Source organism: Sorex fumeus, unplaced genomic scaffold (assembly GCF_029834395.1).
Source record: "Sorex fumeus unplaced genomic scaffold, SorFum_2.1 ptg000019l, whole genome shotgun sequence".
Classification (NCBI taxonomy): domain Eukaryota; kingdom Metazoa; phylum Chordata; class Mammalia; order Eulipotyphla; family Soricidae; genus Sorex; species Sorex fumeus.
In genome coordinates, this window is record NW_026606076.1 from 13,642,600 (window position 1) to 13,660,849 (window position 18,250).

Below are 18,250 nucleotides of genomic sequence, written 5' to 3' on the forward strand. Positions count from 1 at the left end.
ATATACAAATTTTTGACAATATATAACGACAATATACATACTATTTCTTAATGACATCTGAGTGATGGGGGACAGATATAGACATTTCTAAGGAGAATAGAATTCAGCTGTGACACACATGTGATTGAAGAAGAGTCCCCTAGTCAATCAGTGAGAGCCACAATAAACAATTTTGCAACTCTCAGACAGAAGAAGAGATTGGAAAGCCTGGAGTTATAAAAATCTATCACCAAAAAGTCACATTTGCCTATTTCTCTTTTTCTTTTTGGGTCACACCTGGCACAGGGGTTACTCCTGGCTCTTCACTCAGGAATTACTTCTGGCGGTGCTCAGGGGACCATATGGGATGCTGGGAATTGAACCCAGGTCAGCCGCATGCAAAGCAAATGCCCTACCCTCTGTGCTATCACTCCAGCTCCACATTTGCCTATTTCTGATTATTGAGCTAGCAATCAATTCTAATTCTAGGATAAAAAAATTATACCAGTGTAATGATCAGGTTGCTCTATGAAGAATATTCTGGAAGGCCCTCTTGATGTCCTTGTTTCTCAGGCTGTAGATGAAGGGGTTTAGCATGGGGACAACTGTTGTGTACATCACTGAGGTCACTGCCCCCTTCCTGAGAGATTGAGAGACAGCTGAGCCCAGGTACACGCTAAGACCCGTTCCATAAAATAAGCAAACAACAGATAAGTGAGAGCCACAGGTGGAGAAGGCTTTGGACCTTCCATCTGAAGATGAAACTTTCAAGATGGAACAAACAATTCTAGTATACGAGTATAAAATCCCTGATATTGGAATACCACCAAGAAGAGCACCAATAAAGTACATCAATAAGTTATCAGTGGAGGTGTCCTCGCAGGCCAGTCTGAGGAGTTGAGGGGGGTCGCAGAAAAAGTGAGGGATTTCCACACGGGGGCAAAAGGTATGTGGCAGTATCATCAAGAAATGCACCTGGGAGTCCAAGAGGCTGATGCAAACAGACACCAGCGCCAGAATACCGCAGATGCGGGGGTTCATGATGACAGGGTAGTGCAGGGGTTGGCAAATAGCGATAAAGCGATCGTATGCCATCACAGCTAGAGTGACACTGTCCAAACACGCAAAAAAGTTAAATAGACTTACCTGCACCAGACAGCACTCACTAGAGATGGTCCTGTTCTGGGTGTGAATGTTCCAAACCATCTTTGGGATGGTGCTGGAGGTCAGACCTATGTCACTCAAGGACAGGATGGAGAGGAAGAAGTACATGGGGGTGTGCAGGTGGGGGTCGGAGCTGACGGCCAGGACGATGAGCAGGTTTCCGGTGATGCCGACCAGGTACATGGACAGGAAGAGGCAGAAGAGGAGAGACTGGATTTGTGGGTCATCTGAGAGCCCCAGAAGGAGGAATTCCATGGCCCCTGTTCCATTGTGAGAATCCACAGAGCAGAGACAACTTTTGAAAAATAAATAAGAGTGGGTACAGCTATGCACACACTTGTTGCTGTGTCTATATTTCGGATTTAAGAAATTTATAAATACAGTAATTAATTTGTAATTCTAGTCTACAATTTTTTTTTGTGTTTTCTTCCCTCCCTCTCATCCCCAACGCCCAGTGGTGCTCAGGGTTTACTCCTGACAGGGGATCGGAGGACCATATGGGGTGCCAGAGATCAAATATGGGTGACCATGTACTGTGCTCTCTCTCCAATCCCCGGTTTTACTTCTATTTCTTGGTGGTGACAAACATTCTTCTCAGAACTCTTCTATCATATTTTTCACATACCTGTTGCTACAGGTCTTCAGCTTAGAAACTCTGAACTAAAGAAATGCTGGGAACAAGGATGTTTACAGATTTTTGAAATTCAAGGTTAGGATAGTTGCTAACTCTGTAAACAAAAGCAATATGGCACATACAGGCTCTCTTTCAAAAACTATTCCCGTTAAACTGCAGTTGCCCCATCACCACCAGCTCATACCTGGCTTTCCAATAAGCTTTGAGGCATCAGCACCTTGGGGGCGGTACTGGGTTGTCTTTCACGCCCTACCAAGGTCACGAGTTGCCCCCCAGGAGCCGTTCTCTAGCACAGCTATGGCTCCAGAGGCAAAAGGACTTAGTCCAGAGCCCAGCAGCTTGCGGCAGAAAAGTGAATGGACCATGCGTTAAACTACGGTGCCATGCCTTCCCAGGAGGGAAAGGGTGTTGCTCCCTTCCGCCTTTATCCCCCCCAGCAGCAAGGTGGCCGCCTCAGAGTTTATAGAAAAGCCAGATATGAACCGGCGGTGACAGGGCAACTGCAGTCTCATGGGAAGGGGGGGGCGGTACTGGTTCGTCCTTTACGCCCCACTGAGGTCACAAGTTGCTCCCCACGAGCGGCTCTCTGGCACAACCATAACACCAGACACACAGAAACCAATCTCGTAATTATCTGGCTCTTTGCAGAAATCCAAAATCCTTATATGATTCTCATAACAAGCTATAGAAAACAAAGTATTTCACAATGCCTTTTCAGCAATTCTGATTGTTGGGGGGGGGGGGAAATTCTAAACAATAATGGTGCATCTTTTGTCAAAATAATGAATGTAATCAATGTAGAGAAGAGTTAAGTGGAAATCATCTGTCTCACAGGCATTGGGAGGGGTGGGGGGTATATTAGGGTTCTTGGTGGTGAAAAATGAGTACTGGTGAAGGAGAGGTGTTTGATCATTGTATGACCGAGACTTAAACCTGAAAGTTTAGTAACTTTTTAAAAAAATTTTTTATTAGTGAAACACCATGAGGTACAGTTGTAGACTTACAAATTTTTGTGCTTGGGTTTCAGTTATACAATGATACATACAAAGTACCCATCCCTCCACCAGTGCCCATTCTCCACCCCCACCAATCCCAGTATCTCTCCCACTCCCCCATCCCACCATCAAACTTACTAACTTTTCCCACAGTGATTCAATAAATAAATATAAGAAGAAAAGAAATAAATAAAATTATGAAAAAAATGTAAGGTGGAGTTCATGCCTAATTCAATCAGCTAATCAGTGGCTGAATAAATAGCAGTACTCCTACATAAAAGATTATTCCCATTAAAACATTTCTAAGCAGGAATATTTATTTCAAATGCAGAGTAATTGATTTCCCTGTTGGGAACTATTTAAGCAGATTAAAGTATCTCACCCCATTTTCCCCATCAGTAGTGTTTGCTTATGTTTGTTGCTGACAGGTTTGTGTGTGTGTGTTTTTGTGTGAGTCTGGGTGTGTGCATGTGAATCTGTGTGTGTATATCTATGTGATTCTGTATGCGTGAGTCTGTGTGTATGTGTGTGCATCTGTGTGTGTATGTATGAGTCTGTATGTGCACACATTTGTGCATATGTTTGAGTCTGGGTGTGTTTTTATGTAGGAGTCTGTGTGTGCATGTGTGTGAGTCTGTGTGTGAGTGTGCGTGTGTGGGCGTGCACACACACTGCCAGAAATTGAAGCAAGGGCTTTACATATACAAGTCATGTCCCATTTTTGTACCCATTTAAGTCACATCACATAGTATTTTCCTTCTACCAACCTGGCTAGATATCAAGAAACTTGGAAACCTTCAGACAGAAAAAAATTAGTCATGTGGATACATATACTTTCAAGGGCTTAGATTTAATAATTCTGTGGTGTGCTAGTATTGTGTTCAACCTTTCTAAAAGAGCATCTTTTATAAGTTTTCACCACAAAAGTACTTCGTTATTTATGAGCATTGATTATTTTTTAATTTACTTTTTAAATTAATTATTTTTGCTTTCTGGATCACATCTGGAGATGCTCAGGGGTTACTCCTGGCTCTGCACTCAGGAATTACTCTTGGTGGTGCTTGGGAGACCCTATGGGATGCTGGGAATCAAATCCAGGTCGGCCGCGTGCAAGGCAAACACCCTACCCACTGTGCTATCACTCCAGCCTCAAGGTGGTCATTTTTAAGAAAAGAAAAAGACATTTAAAAATCTGCTCCTGATGCCCAGGCTTGGTCATAAGAAATTCCAGATTCTGAGGATCTTCTAAAGTGTTTCTACATGGAAAGTATCATGCTAAGTGAAATGGGTCAGAAAGAGAGGGACAGGCATAGAAAGACTGCACTCATCTGGGAAATATAAAGTAACAGAATGGGAGATGAACACCCAAAAATAGTTGAGAGAAGCACCAGGAGGTCTGATCCACGGCTTGGAAGCTGGCAGAACATGCTGGGGGAAAACGCAGCTCAGATAGAGAAGGGAACAGTAAATAGTAAAGGGTGTTTGGAGGACTCACTCGGGATTCGAGATGCATGCTGAAAGTAGACTATAGACCGAACACGATGGCCACTCAATACCTCTATGGCAAACCACAACACTCTAAAGGAAAGAGATAGCAAAAGGGAATGCCCGACCATTGAGGTGGGGTGGGGTGGGGGGTGGAGGGTGGGTGGGAGGGCTACTGAGTTCATTGGTGGTGGAGAATGGGCACTGGTGGAGGGATGGGTACTTGATCATTGTATAACTGAAACCCAAACATGAAAGTTTGTAAGTCTACAACTGTACCTCATGGTGTCTCACTGAAAAAAAAAAATCACCCCCACCCCCAAATACTGCTAGAATCTATTACCTAAAACTGTTACCAACAGCTCTGTAAATAACTAGTAAACCTTAAAGAAGTATATTTTTAGCATTGTGTTAACGACAATTATATTTTTGAGTACTTACTAGTACCAGATACATTTATCATACTATTTATGTAAACTAACATACCAACCACAAGTGATATGTAATGTCATCTTATTGAATTAAACGACGTTTTTAACTATTAAAAAAATAAAGTGCCATGGAATTTTTTTTGGTGCTTTTTGGGTCACATCCAGCGATGCTCAGGGGTTACTCCTGGCTCTGCACTCAGGAGATGAACTCCTGGCGGTGCTGGGGGGACCATATGGGATGCTGGGAATCGAAACCCGGTTGGCTGCGTGCAGGGCAAATGCCCTTCCCGCTGTACTATTGCTTCAGTCTGCTCCGTGGAATTTTGGAGACACAGAAAAAATTTGTGTAAGTCCACAACTGTACCTCATGGTGTTTCACTAATAAAAATTAAAAAAAAAGAAATTGGAAAACAACAAACAACAAAATGTTCCTAGACCTGAATTAGATGACACATATGCTTACCTGGTCTTTCTAACTATTTTTTAATTAAAAATTTTCAGTTGAAAATTCTGAGGTAGAGTGGGTAGGGCATTTGTCTTGCACACAGCAGACCTGGGTTCAATTCCCAGCATCTCATATGGTCCCCTGAGCCCCGCCAGGAGTAATTCTTGAATGCATAAGCCAGGATTAAGCCCTGTGCATTGCTGGGTGTAACCCAAAAAGAAAAAAAAAAGATTTATCATATGCATCCTTGCAACACCAAATGCATCATCAGTACATTCATTCCCTCTCCCAAGGACCCAAGGACCCTAATACTCTTCCATCTCTTTCCCCCGAACTCAATGAGATCGATCAGTTCTCCCGTTAATGTTGCCTTTGGACTATTTTTGCTACCTGGCTGTGTCTCCTTAAGTTGCACATGTGAGAGAGATCATTTTGTATCTGTCCCTTTTCTTCTGTCTTGGCATTATGATATGCTAAATTCCCACTGCAACAGCATTCACAGCTCCTGAGAACCCAATATTGGGCATAAATAATGCAGATACCTGAAAATTATTTTTATTATTATTTTTTTCTTTTTGGATCACACCCAGTGTTGTACAGGGGTTACTCCTGGCTCTTGCACTCAGAAATTACTCCTGGAAGTGCTTGGGGGACCATATGGGATGCTGGAAATTGAACCCAGGTGGACTGCGTGTAAGGCAAAGGCCCTACTCGCTGTGCTATCGCTCCACCCTGATACCTGAAAATTACTGCAACTCCGGTATTGTTAGGATAACCCTACTTTGTAAGTCACCATTGAGTTTCTGCAGGATCCCATGTTATCAACAACTACTGGCAAATTTGTATTTTCTAGAGACTTCTCCTTAGGGATGGATAATGGTATCATGGGGAGAGGGCTTGAAATGGAATGATAATATTTTCATTTGTGAATTTACTCATTAATGAACTGGAAAACAAAGAAAATAACAAGCATAAAATCCTACAGGATGTGGAGGGTAGGTTACCTAAGTGTGTTCCTAGGAACTCTAATCAGTATTCTATAGAGTTTAAAAAAACATTTTGTTTTAGTTTCCCACACCATGCCTACCACCATGTAGGCATAGGAGGATCAGCAAGAGAAGCCAGATGGTTGTTTTCCTGAGAGCAGTAGAACTGGAGGGACCTCGGGAAAGAAAGGGAAGGTGGATTTGGAAGAACACAATGCCAGGAGCCTCGCTCAGGTTCCAACCTGACTTCACCTAATCATTTAAAATACAGCAACAGGAGAGAATGTTGCTGTGGTAACAGGATCACTGATACACACAAACATAGCACTCTTTTTTCTTTCTTTTTGAGTCACACCCGGTGATGCACAGGGGTTACTACTGGCTCTGCACTCAGGAATTACTCCTGGTGGTGCTCAGGGGACCATGTGGGATGCTGGGAATCACGCATGCAAGGCAAACACCCTACCCGCTGTGCTGTCACTCCAGCCCCACAAACATAACACTCTTAAAACCATTGTTTAGTATATTAAAAAAAACCTGGCTTCTTTTTTACAACCGGGAGATGCTCAAATTAAAAATGATACTGTGGAGACTCACACAAAGAAATCTTGGAAGAGATCAACAAACTGCAGAGATGCCTCCAGACCCTCGCCAGGTTGAATCTCATATCTGGGGCACCCTGGAGGTGGGGGAGGGTGAGTCCCCCCCAACCCAGCCAAGCAAAACCCTGGCAGCCAAAAACCTCCAGCACTCAACTGCTGCCAACCTCCACAGACTCTGGATGAACCTTATCCAAGCATGAATCTGCTGAAAAACTCAGGTATGAGGGTTTTGTGACTGAAATCTCTAGGCCCTCATGGAGTCGGGCATGGTCAACCTCCCCTCACTCCCTGTTCTTCTGGAAGCCTGGGATCATGTCCACAAGCTGCCTCTGGTGCCATATCAGCTCATTAACTGGCCACGATCCAGAGACTCACAAAAATATCTCAAAAGAGATCAAGAAGATGCAGAGATGCTCCCAGACTCCAAAGTCACCAACCAGTTCAAAACTTAATTCCAGTTGCATCACCTTATTTAAAATCTTAGAATCCTTGGAGTGATATCTCATATTCTATATCACTGATGTACCAGGAGTAGCACACCACTTTGGATGGGATGTAAAGTAGAAGGCAACGGATCTCGATTACAATAATATTAGCACACAAGGCTCAATCTGTAACAACATGCTAGTAATCTCTTATACAAGGGCTTAATGACTCCAGGGTAAGATACAACAGTCTTCACATACTTTCTTTTAAGGAAAACGTTTTGATCATTTTTAGCAAATTATTCATGTCAAGCAATACAAAATAAATTATTTAGGGCCTGCTATTGGGGAAGGCTTGGGTGGTGGTTGAGAAAATTAGAAATAATGGTAGTGGGAAGGTAGGTGATGGGATTGGTGGTATCAGAATATAGAATGTAAAAATTATTGTGAACAACTTTATTAAAATAAAATAAAATATTAAAAATGACATGCACAACAAAAATATGAAGCCACTCAGCAGATTTGGCAAAGGTCACCACAAGGAAACCAACAGAATATTTGTAATTTAATTTTTTGTTTTTCAGTTTTCAGGCCACACCCAGTGGTATTAAGGGCTCACTCCTGTCTCTGTACTCAGACATCACTCCTGGTGGACTTGAGGGACCATATAGATCATAGGGATTGCACCTGGGTCAGCTGTGTGCAAGGAAAGTGCCCTATCCACTCACTATTGCTCCAGCCCCACGTTTAAATTTTAATTGTTACTCTCCTCCTCATTCCAATCATATATAAATCCACGAACAATCTGGCATGTTGGGGAGATTCACATTAAGTACATCAGTCAATGAAAACTAGAAATGCTGGCAGGGAGAGTAGGATTCCTCACAAGAGATCTTTTTTTCCTCTTCTTTCTGGGTCACACCTGGAGATGCTCAGAGGTTACCCGTGGCTCATGCATTCAGGAATTACTCCTAGCGGTGCTCAGGGACCATATATGGGATGCTGGGAATTGAACCCAGGTTGGCTGCGTGGAAGGCAAACATCCTACCCACTGTGTTCTCTCTACAACCCTCCTCAGGAGAGATCTGAAACTCACAACAGCTGAAGCAAACATGACCTCCAGTGTGTCTGCACAGAAAAGATGAACATAGTGATCCCCAAGTCTCTCTCTATATCCCACTTGTCTGGGTGAGGAGACAAGAGTCACGACTGACCTCGCCCAACCATCACCCCCCTCACCACTCACTGGTCTCTTCTGGGTCTCTGCTGGCTCATGCTTGGAGCTGGGGCCCCCGGCTCTCTCCTTCCTCGTGAGTGATGAGAGCTGAGACTTCGTGCTTGGGACGGGGAGGAGGGAGAAGTCAGGCATGAGTCCCCTTGCACTGGTGGTGGTTCTAAAAGAGGATGCACAGGTATGAACCCTAACTAAAAATAATCTCATAAAAATTTGAGTTCTCACTTCTTATTATTCCACAACGACCCGCAGGGATCAATACACAGGACTAATTATTGAGTGTCATCATTTCTTGTTATTTCTGTCTCCGAGGACCTCCTAATAGGAATGGATAAGGGCGGGGGTATTGAAGATAATTAGAAGGAATGTGACCTTCTTCCTAGGGAAATCTCAGTAGTACATTTTTTCTTATGAGAAATTAAGAAAAATAAAGCTGTAGCAATCAAAAGAGTGTGGCACTGGAATCTGAAGAGACTCTCACACCAATGGAATAGAACGAAGAGTTTAGAAATAGACCCTTAGGTAAATGGATGGTTCATCTTTGAGAAAGAGGCAAAAAGTATGAAATTTGGTTGTTTTTTGGGGCACACCTAGTGGTGCTCAGGGTTTATTCCTACCTCTGAGCTCAAGAATCAGTCCTGACAGGGATCAGGGGACCCTATGGGGTGCCGGAAATCAAACGTGGTTTGGCAGAATGCAGGACAAGCTCCCTCCCCACTGCTCTATTTCTCTGATCCCTGAAATTTATTTTTCATATGAGATCTTTCACTATCTCTACCAGAGGTAGTTTCTATTCAGCAAATGCCATTACCTTTTTTTTTTTTTGCTTTTTGGGTCACACCTGGTGATGCAAAGGGGTTACTCCTGGCTCTGCACTCAGGAATTACTCCTGGCAGTGCTCAGGGGACCAATATGGGTCACTGGGAATCGAACCTGGGTTGGCTGAGTGCAAGGCAAACATTCTATCTGCTGTGCTATTGCTCCAGCCCCTACCTTTTCTATATGAAGATTAGATTAAGAAATATTACCTTGCACCCTCTTTGCACAACCTGCACCATTGTATTTGATCAGAGTAAAGGCACATGAAAATAGATGTGCCATAAAAATAGTTGATAACTAGCTATGCATAATTATTTATAATGGAGAGATACAGAACAGCAACTCAGTAAAATAAAAGCTTCAAGAATACTCACTCAATCTAGGGCCTGGAGCAATAGCACAGCGGGTAGGGCATTTGACTTGCATGTGGTAGACTTGGGTTTGATACCCAGCATCTCATATGGTTCCCTGAGCACTGCCAGGAGTAATTTTTGAGTGCAGAGCCAGGAGTGACCCCTGTGCATGGCTGGGTGTGACCCAAAAAAGCAAAAAAAAAAAAAGAATACTCAATTTAGTTCGATAATCATTCAGATTTAAAGGAACGATACAGAGTTTCAAGCTTAGGGAATTCACAGCCTTGAAATCAGTTTTACAAGAAGCATTAAAGGAGGTTCTTTTAAAATTTAATTGTTTTGGTTTATAATACTATTAATAATGATTTCTCATGGGCACAATTCCAACACCATACCCTTCTCCCTCCTCCAAGATCCTTAAACCCTCTTCCTCTCTCATCTGCAACTCAGTTGTGTAGATCAGTTCCCCATTATGTTAACTCTGGATCCCTGCTCCTACCTCTCTATGTATCTTTCAGTCTCATACATGACACTGTTTGTCCCTTTCTTTCTGATTGACACTCAGCATGGTATTGTTTATCTAATTCTATCCATGTTGCTGCAAATTGCTTTATTTTGATCTTAGAGATGCATAGTGTTCCATTGCGTAGACATACCACAACTTCTATATCCACTCAGCTGTAGTTAGATACTTGGGTTGTTCCAATATTTTAGCTATTATACCAAATTACCTTGAACATTTGTGTGCACATATCCTTTCAAATTAATGTTTTTCTGTTTTGGGGATAGAGTCCAATAAGTGGTATTGCTGTATTATATGAGAGTTACATTCCTATTTTTTTTTGAGAAATATCCACATTGCTTTTCATGGAGGTTGAACCAGACAACATCCTCACTGGCAGTGGACAAGGGTTCCTCTCTCACAACAACCCCATGGACACTGACTGTTTCTAGGTGTTTCGATATGGTGATTCTCGCAATTGTGAGAAGGTATGTCGTTGTTGTTTTGATTGGCATTTATCTAATTATGAGTTAAGATGAACACTTTTTCCTATGCTTGTTGACCATCCATATGTCTTCTTTGGGAATTGTCTGTTCATCCCCTCACCCTACTTATAGATAAAGTCATTGGATTTTTGTTGGAAAAATTTAGTGAGCTTTATAGATCATGGATGTAAACCCTTTATCAAAAGTACTGTGTGAAAATGTTTTCTTGCTTTCAGTAGGGGAGCTTTTTATTAAGGTTAGCTTATATATGACAAAGGAGCAGAATATGTAAAGTGGAGTGAAGAAAATCTCTTTAACAAAGATTGCTGGGAAAACTGGATAACCATATGTAAAAAAAATAAAAGAAATTAGAACCATACTTCACACCTATTACAAAAGTAAATTTAGTGGATTAAAGACCTCGAGATTAGATCAGAATCTAAAAATATATTGAAGAAAACATCAGCAGAACTCTACCAAATATTGATTGCAGAGGAATTTTCAATGAGATGACCACAGTGTCAAAGAGAACAAACACCAAAATAAACAAATGGTATGATATCAAATTAAAAAAGCTTCTGCTGGGCTGGAGTGATAGCACAGCGGGTAGGGCATTTGCCTTGCACGCAGCCAACTCAGGTTTGATTCCCAGCATCCCATATGATCCCCCAAGCACGCCAAGAGTAATTCCTGAGTGCACTAGCCAGGAGTAACCCCTGTGAAATGCCGGGTGTGCCCCAAAAAGTAAAAAAAAAAGGCTTCTGCACAATGGAATCTCAAGGTCTATTAAAGGACAGAACAAACTTCTCAGCACGTGTCACTCTCATATGACACGTATGTCATATGAGTATAACATATGACATACTTATGACATAAGTATGGCACTCATTCAAAGTGGGTATGATTGCTCTCTGCTAGATTAAGAAAGGAGTATTGAGTATTAAGAAAGTTTACTCCTAGCTTGCTAAGGGATTTTACACATTTGTATTTTTATTTAAAAATTTTTTAAAATTAAATTTTATTTTATTTTTATAAAGTTGTTCACAATAATTTATTACATTCAATATTCCAACACATATCCCACCACTATTACATCTTCCCACCACCATATTTAGAATTATTTCACCCTGAACCCAAAGCCTACCCCCAAAGAAGAACATAATATTTTATTTTGTATTGCTTATTATGAAAAATCTGCTAGATGCTCCAAAAATTTTCCTTAGAGGAAAGTGTGTGAAGATTGTTGTATCACCCTTGTAGAGAGTATGAGTAAGTATGAGTCAGTAAGCCCTTGTATAGAGTATGAAATGTCATGCAGCTGTGACTCCAGGAATTCTAAGGTCTTAAAAAGACTGATATAGCTAAACTTAAATTTTTAACTGGATGGTGACTTTGGGGTCTGAAGGCATCTCTGTGGCATGTTGCTCTCTTCCTCTTTGAGGTTTAAACGTGAGTCTCTAGATCATGGCCATTAATGAGTTTAAATGGTGCCAGAGGCAATTTGTGGGCATGACTGCTAGGCTACGAGAACCTCAGGGAGATAGGGAAGGTCACCCACCCCTGACTCTATGTGAGCCTGGAGATTTCAGTCACAAGTCCCACATACTTGGGATTTTCAGAGGATTCATTCATAGATGAGGCTCACCCATGCCTGATGAGATGGGCCGTGAGCATGGTGGCTATTGAGTTATGGAGGTTTTTGGCTGTCAGGGCTCTTTTGGGACAGGTGGGGGATTCCAGGTTGCCACAGATGAAACAGCCTAGCATGGGATCTGGTGACATCTCTGAGGCTGTATTTTACACATTTTAAATAATAAATTGATGTCTCATTTATATTAAGTATTCTATGTATTTTAAGTTTTTTTACATCTATAGAACTTTCTATTGTAATGTTTTACTTATTAGTATAGACACACATATCACTTCACTTATCACTTAACTTCCCGTTAGTCGTCGATTTGCTCGAGCTGGCGCCAGTAACGTCTCCATTTGTCCCTGTCGCGTGCTAGTGTAGCCCAATGGCATCTCTTCGCTCCGGGAACATGGAGGGCCTCAAACCGATCGTTCATGACCTTGACAAAGAAGTCTGACCATCTGGTAGGTGGGCGGCCACGCGGTCTCTTGACATCCCGTGGAATCCAATCAGTAACAGCTCTAGTCCAACGGTCGTCTTTAAATCTCATTACGTGACCAGCCCATCTGATTTTCGACACCTTGGCAAATGAGACAACGTCCCTGATCCACTCTCGAGAACATCATGCGACGACTGGAATGGGAAGGAATGGGAGTGAAGATAGATGGTCGGCAACTACACCACCTCCGCTTTGCTGATGACATTGTTTTAATAACACCAAACATCAGCCAAGCGGCACAAATGCTGGCCGACTTTGACCGTGAGTGTGGAAAGGTAGGACTACAGCTGAATCTTACGAAGACAATGTTTATGAGAAACAGCCTTGTTCCTGACGCCCCATTCGCTCTCAATGGAACGACCATCTCCGAATGCAACAGCTATGTGTACCTAGGTCGAGAGGTCAACATGACAAATGACCTGGCACCCGAGCTGCGCAGGAGGAAGAGAGCGGCTTGGAACGCCTTCAAGACACACATATAGATAATATATTTTCTAATATAAAACCAATATTCTCTTTCTTAGGATAATATACTTTACTTTTAAAGGCTTATTTAGATTTTCCTCTTTGTATATATTTTTTTAAAACTCTATTTAAACTCTTCCTCTTGCCCTTCTTGGAAAGCCTGGCAAACTACCGAGAGTATCTCACCAAAGCCTGGCAAGCTCCCCGTGGCATATTTGATATGCCAAAAACAGTAACAACAAGTCTCACAATTTGTTGTGAGACGTTACTGGTGTCTGCTCAAGCAAATCGATGAACAAGGGGAGGAAAGTGCTACAGTGCAGTGCTATTTAAACCCATGGTTTACAAGATTGCTCATAATACAGTTGATTCAGGCATTTAATGTTCCAACACGAAACCCACTATCAGTGTGACCTTCCCTCCATCATTATTTACAATTTTCCCTCTCCCCACAGGTTTGTGTTCTTTGGCAGGCACAAAACTATTTATTTTGTTCTGCTTGTTAGAACGAAATGGCAAATGGAATTATTAAAAAATAGTTCAGTAAAAGAAAGCTTGCCAAACTTGTATCTCACCACGCAGTTATTAAAGTAATTGTCTGAGGACTGACTGAGCTGTTTGCTGCTAGTCGAGCCCTTCTGCATTATTGTTTTTGCTAATTGAGTTTAGTGGGATTCTAGGCCACTTTCCCATCAATTTGCCATGCTCCTACTGGACTGCCAGGATAGTGGAATTTGGAGGTGTTAGAGTGACTGTTTGCTCCAGAAGCTACGAGATCCGTAGAACTGGGACAATTCTCCACTTGTCCCACTCCTGAGGAAGTCCCAAAGTTTTCAACCTGAAGACCTGTGTACCTGTGAGTTTCATTGGCTTGGCGTGGCATCTCTTCAGAGACTAGTTGTGAAGCTGAGAAGCTGATGACATGGCAACAACTGTGGGATGTGGACGTGGCTGCCAGAATTCTGGTGGTACAGGGGTGGAAGGTGTGGTGGGAGGAGCCTGACTGTCCCTACTCCAAGAAGATCCCAGAGTTTTCAGCCCGATAACAAGTGTACCTGAGAGTTTCTGTGACTTGGCATCTCTTCAGAGATTAATCATGAATATAACAGCAGCTGTGGGATGAGAGTCCTCTTTTAATGTTTTCTTAATTATATTCACTTTCACTAGTTCTACATTTGTGGCTTTACCTAGTCCATGTAAACTACAAAACATATTAGCAAAGAATTTTTATCTTATTTAACTTTTTTTGTCTTCTGTTTTTTGAAGCACATCCAGTAATATTACTTCTGGCTCTGTGCTTAGAAATTATTCCTAGCGGTGCTCAGGGGACAATATGGGATGTTGTGTGCAAGGCAAGTGCCCTACTTGCTGTACTATTTCTCTAGCCCTAACAAATAATTTTTAAAATGTTTTATTAATGATAGGAGAGACATGATGATGATCCCAGTGAAATTCAGATCACTGTGTCACTCTCACTGTCATCCCGTTGTTCATCGATTTGCTTGAGCGGGTGCCAGTAACGTCTCCATTTGCCCCAGCCCTGAGATTTTAGCAGCCTCTCCTTACCCACATTTCCCAAGGTTGCTGTATTGGAGGCTCTTTCAGGGTCAGGGAAATGAGACCCGTTATTGTTTCTGTTTTTGGCATATCGAATATGCCACGGGTAGCTTGCCAGGCTCTGCCGTGCGGGCATATGCTACAGTAGTTTTAAAAATACAAAATAAGGTTTAGTGAGAGAGAACAATGGACAGGAAGCTCCCCTTGCATGCAACTGACCCGGATTTAATTCCATATATGGTTACACAAGACCTGCCAGAGTGATCCCTGAGAAGAGGATGGTGTGGTCAAAAACAAAAATAAAAGACTAATAAATTATTGGTGTCAGGGATCAAAGGAATAGTACAGCAGGTAGGGAATTTGCCTTGCACCCAGCCAACCTGGGTTCAATCTCTGTGCATCCCCGAGCCAGGTCCCCTGAGCACCGCCAGGAGTAATTCCTGAGTAGAAAGTCAGGAGTAACTGAGACCCACCAGGTGTGACCCCAAAATAGATAAATAAAATTGTTGTGGCCAGATATAGTACAATGGGTAGGCTACTTGTCTTGTGGGTCACCCTGGTTCAATCCATGGCACCACATACAGATCTGCCCCCAGGCCCTAGGAGAGATCCCTGAGTACAGAACCAGGAGTAAGCCCCAAGCACTGCCAGGTGTGCCCCCCCCCACCAAAATAATTAAATAATTTAAGTGTTGGTAAAGTGTAAGTTTCCAGTAAAAGAAGAGAAAGATCTTTTACTTCTGGTCAACAACCAGATCTTCAACATCTTCTTTTACTTCTGGTCAACAACCAGATCTTCAACATCTGGTTGTTGACCTTCTCATCCTTAATATCTAGTCCTCAGTGTCTAGTCTTCATCTCCCTCCCAAAATCTCCCAATATCTCCTTCCCAGAATCCAGTCCCGGAGCCTCATTTCAGAGTAGTTCTGTTTTCCTTCCCCAATGTCTAATCTTGTTTTTCTGTTCGGTTCTGTCCTATTCTGTCCTGTCCTGTTCTTCCGTTCTTTTCTCTTCTGTTCTCTTAATATCCTTTGGTTCTCTTTCTGTTATTTTTGTTGTTGTTGTTGTTGTTGTTGTTGGCCTATTTAACTATTTAGCTAGACTGAGCGATAGACCAGCAGGTAGGGCCTTGCACACGGCTGACCCGGGTTCAATTCCTCCGTCCCTCTTGGAGAGCCTGGCAAGCTACCGAGAGTATCTCGCCCGCACGGCAAAGCCTGGCGAGCTACCCATGACATATTCGATATGCCAAGCACAGTAACAACAAGTCTCACAATGGAGACATTACTGGGCCTGCTCGAGCAAATCGATGAACAACGGGAGGACAGTGCTACAGGACAGTGCTATTTAACTAGACAGGTTACAGATGCAAGCAGTTTTGAAGGATTGTGTGTATATACTAAAGGGCTGCGGCACTCTCTCTCTCTCACCACCTGTTTTTGGAGGTCTCCACTTTCCCCACCCCGGGGAGACCAATGGTGATGGGCAGGTGAAGAAAGGAGTGAGGGCCAGGCTGGTCAGTATCATTTGCAATTTATTCCAATCTTCTCACCATTCTCTTCTGATTCTTCTGCTTCTCTTTCTCTAGATACACCGAGATTCAGATACAAAATAAAATTTAATGCAATGTTTTAGATGCCAGAATTGCAAACTTATTTATAGAAAGGAGAGCACACAACAGACTATATTGGATTAAAAATTTTGAATTTATTTACTTTGGTTAAAATTATATTATATTCAATTGGGGCATGTTGACTTTTATTTTTTTATTTTATAATAATCCCATTTTTTATTTTTTAAAGTTTTGTTGCATCAGGCAATATGAAATGAATTTCTTATGTGCCTTCCAATGGGGGGTGGGAGGAAACTGGAACATTGTTGAAGAGATCACACTGATGGAGGAATTGTTGTGGTAACATTGTATTCCAGAAGAAACTGTATTATGAACAATTTTGTAAATCATTATATTTTAATCAATATTAAAATTAAAAATACATACATGGGCCATAAATTAGCCCATAAACACATATTTATTTATATATCTGAAAGGCAATTCTGCATTTCAAACATTGTCTGCATAACAGGTGACAAATATAATAAGTTCTAAGGGGTGATAGAATTTGATTGTGCAGTGGTTTTGAAAGCAGATATGGTTCCATAATATTTCCTCACGCTATGAAGGATAAACTAAAATAAGAAATTTTAGCATTTTTAGAGTGGTAAAGGAGACATTAGAATTACAGAATTATTAGCAAGGAGTCCTGATTGCTGATTTCAAATGGTTCGTTTTACACAAACTGTAATTTTAATCCTGTGGTCGAAAAGAGAAATACAAATATTCAGATTAGGGTTTTTTTACTGAGAAGCTTCTGGAAGGCCCTATTGATGTCCTTGTTTCTCAGGCTGTAGATGAAGGGGTTCAGCATGGGGACAATAGTTGTGTACACCACAGAAGACACTGCCCCCTTCCTGGGAGAATGGGAGACGATTGAGCTGAGGTACACCTGGGGTACCATTGGATGCCTGTTCCATAAAATAAGCAAACAACGGAGAGGTGAGAGCCACAGGTGGAGAAGGCTTTGGACCTCCCACCCGTGGAAGAGACTCTCAAAACAGAGGACAAGATTCTGGAATAAGAGTACAGGATCCCTGAGACTGGCACTCCCCCAAAAATAACAGCAATAAAATACATTAATATGTTATCTGTGGAGGAATCCCCACAGGACAGCCTGAGGAGTTGAGTAATGTCACAGAAGAAATGAGGAATTTCCACGTGGGTGCAGAAGGTGAGCTGTGACATCATCAGACAATGTGCCTGGGACTCCATCAGACTGATGCAAACAGACAGCAGAAGCAGCCGGATACAGAGACGGGGGTTCATGATGACGGTGTAGTGCAATGGGTGACAGATGGCCACAAAGCGATCATATACCATCACAGCTAGAACTACATTGTCCAAACAACCAAAACCATAAAAAAATGACAATTGCACCAGGCAGCCTGCATGGGAGATGGTTCTGCTCTGAGTGTGAATGTCCCAAATCATCTTTGGCATCGTGGAAGAGGTAAAGCCAATGTCAGCCGTGGACAGGATGGAGAGGAAGAAGTACATGGGGGTGTGCAGGTAGGGGTCAGAGCTGATGGCCAGAATGATGAGCAGGTTCCCAGTAATGGTGACCAGGTACATGGACAGGAAGAGGCAAAAGATGACATATTGGACTTGTGGGTCATCTGAGAGCCCCAGGAGGAGGAATTCCACAATCTCTGTTCCATTCTGTGGGTCCATAGTGCAGAGACACCTTTGGGAGAAAACGAGTGTGGATTCAGGTATATAATCTCTCCTCACTGTTTCTATATTTTGGTTGTAAGCAGTACACAAATACAGTAATTAAACTTATGTCGTAGACATGTTTTGTGTTATTTACTGATTCTGACATTCTCTTACAAGTCTTTAGCTCCATCTGAGCTAAATACATGCGATGAAGAGAAGATGTTAGTCTCAGAATCTGAGGTTGTACTCAAGATTTGTCCCCTCTGTGAAAGTAAGCAATATTGGGG

The 18,250-nt window shown here is 42.2% G+C and overlaps 1 protein-coding gene and 1 pseudogene across 1 annotated transcript; both read right to left on the reverse strand.

The window, feature by feature from the left end:
* Positions 1 to 495: 495 nt before the first annotated feature.
* Positions 496 to 12,321, reverse strand: LOC130022535 (olfactory receptor 18-like). Its single transcript, XM_056113299.1, has 2 exons — positions 12,185 to 12,321; positions 496 to 1,438 (listed from the first exon to the last, which is right to left on the reverse strand). The coding sequence occupies exons 1-2, from the start codon at positions 12,319 to 12,321 to the stop codon at positions 496 to 498; spliced, it is 1,080 nt and encodes a 359-aa protein (XP_055969274.1).
* Positions 12,322 to 17,031: 4,710 nt separating this feature from the next.
* Positions 17,032 to 17,978, reverse strand: LOC130022536 (olfactory receptor 18-like; annotated as a pseudogene).
* Positions 17,979 to 18,250: the final 272 nt, after the last annotated feature.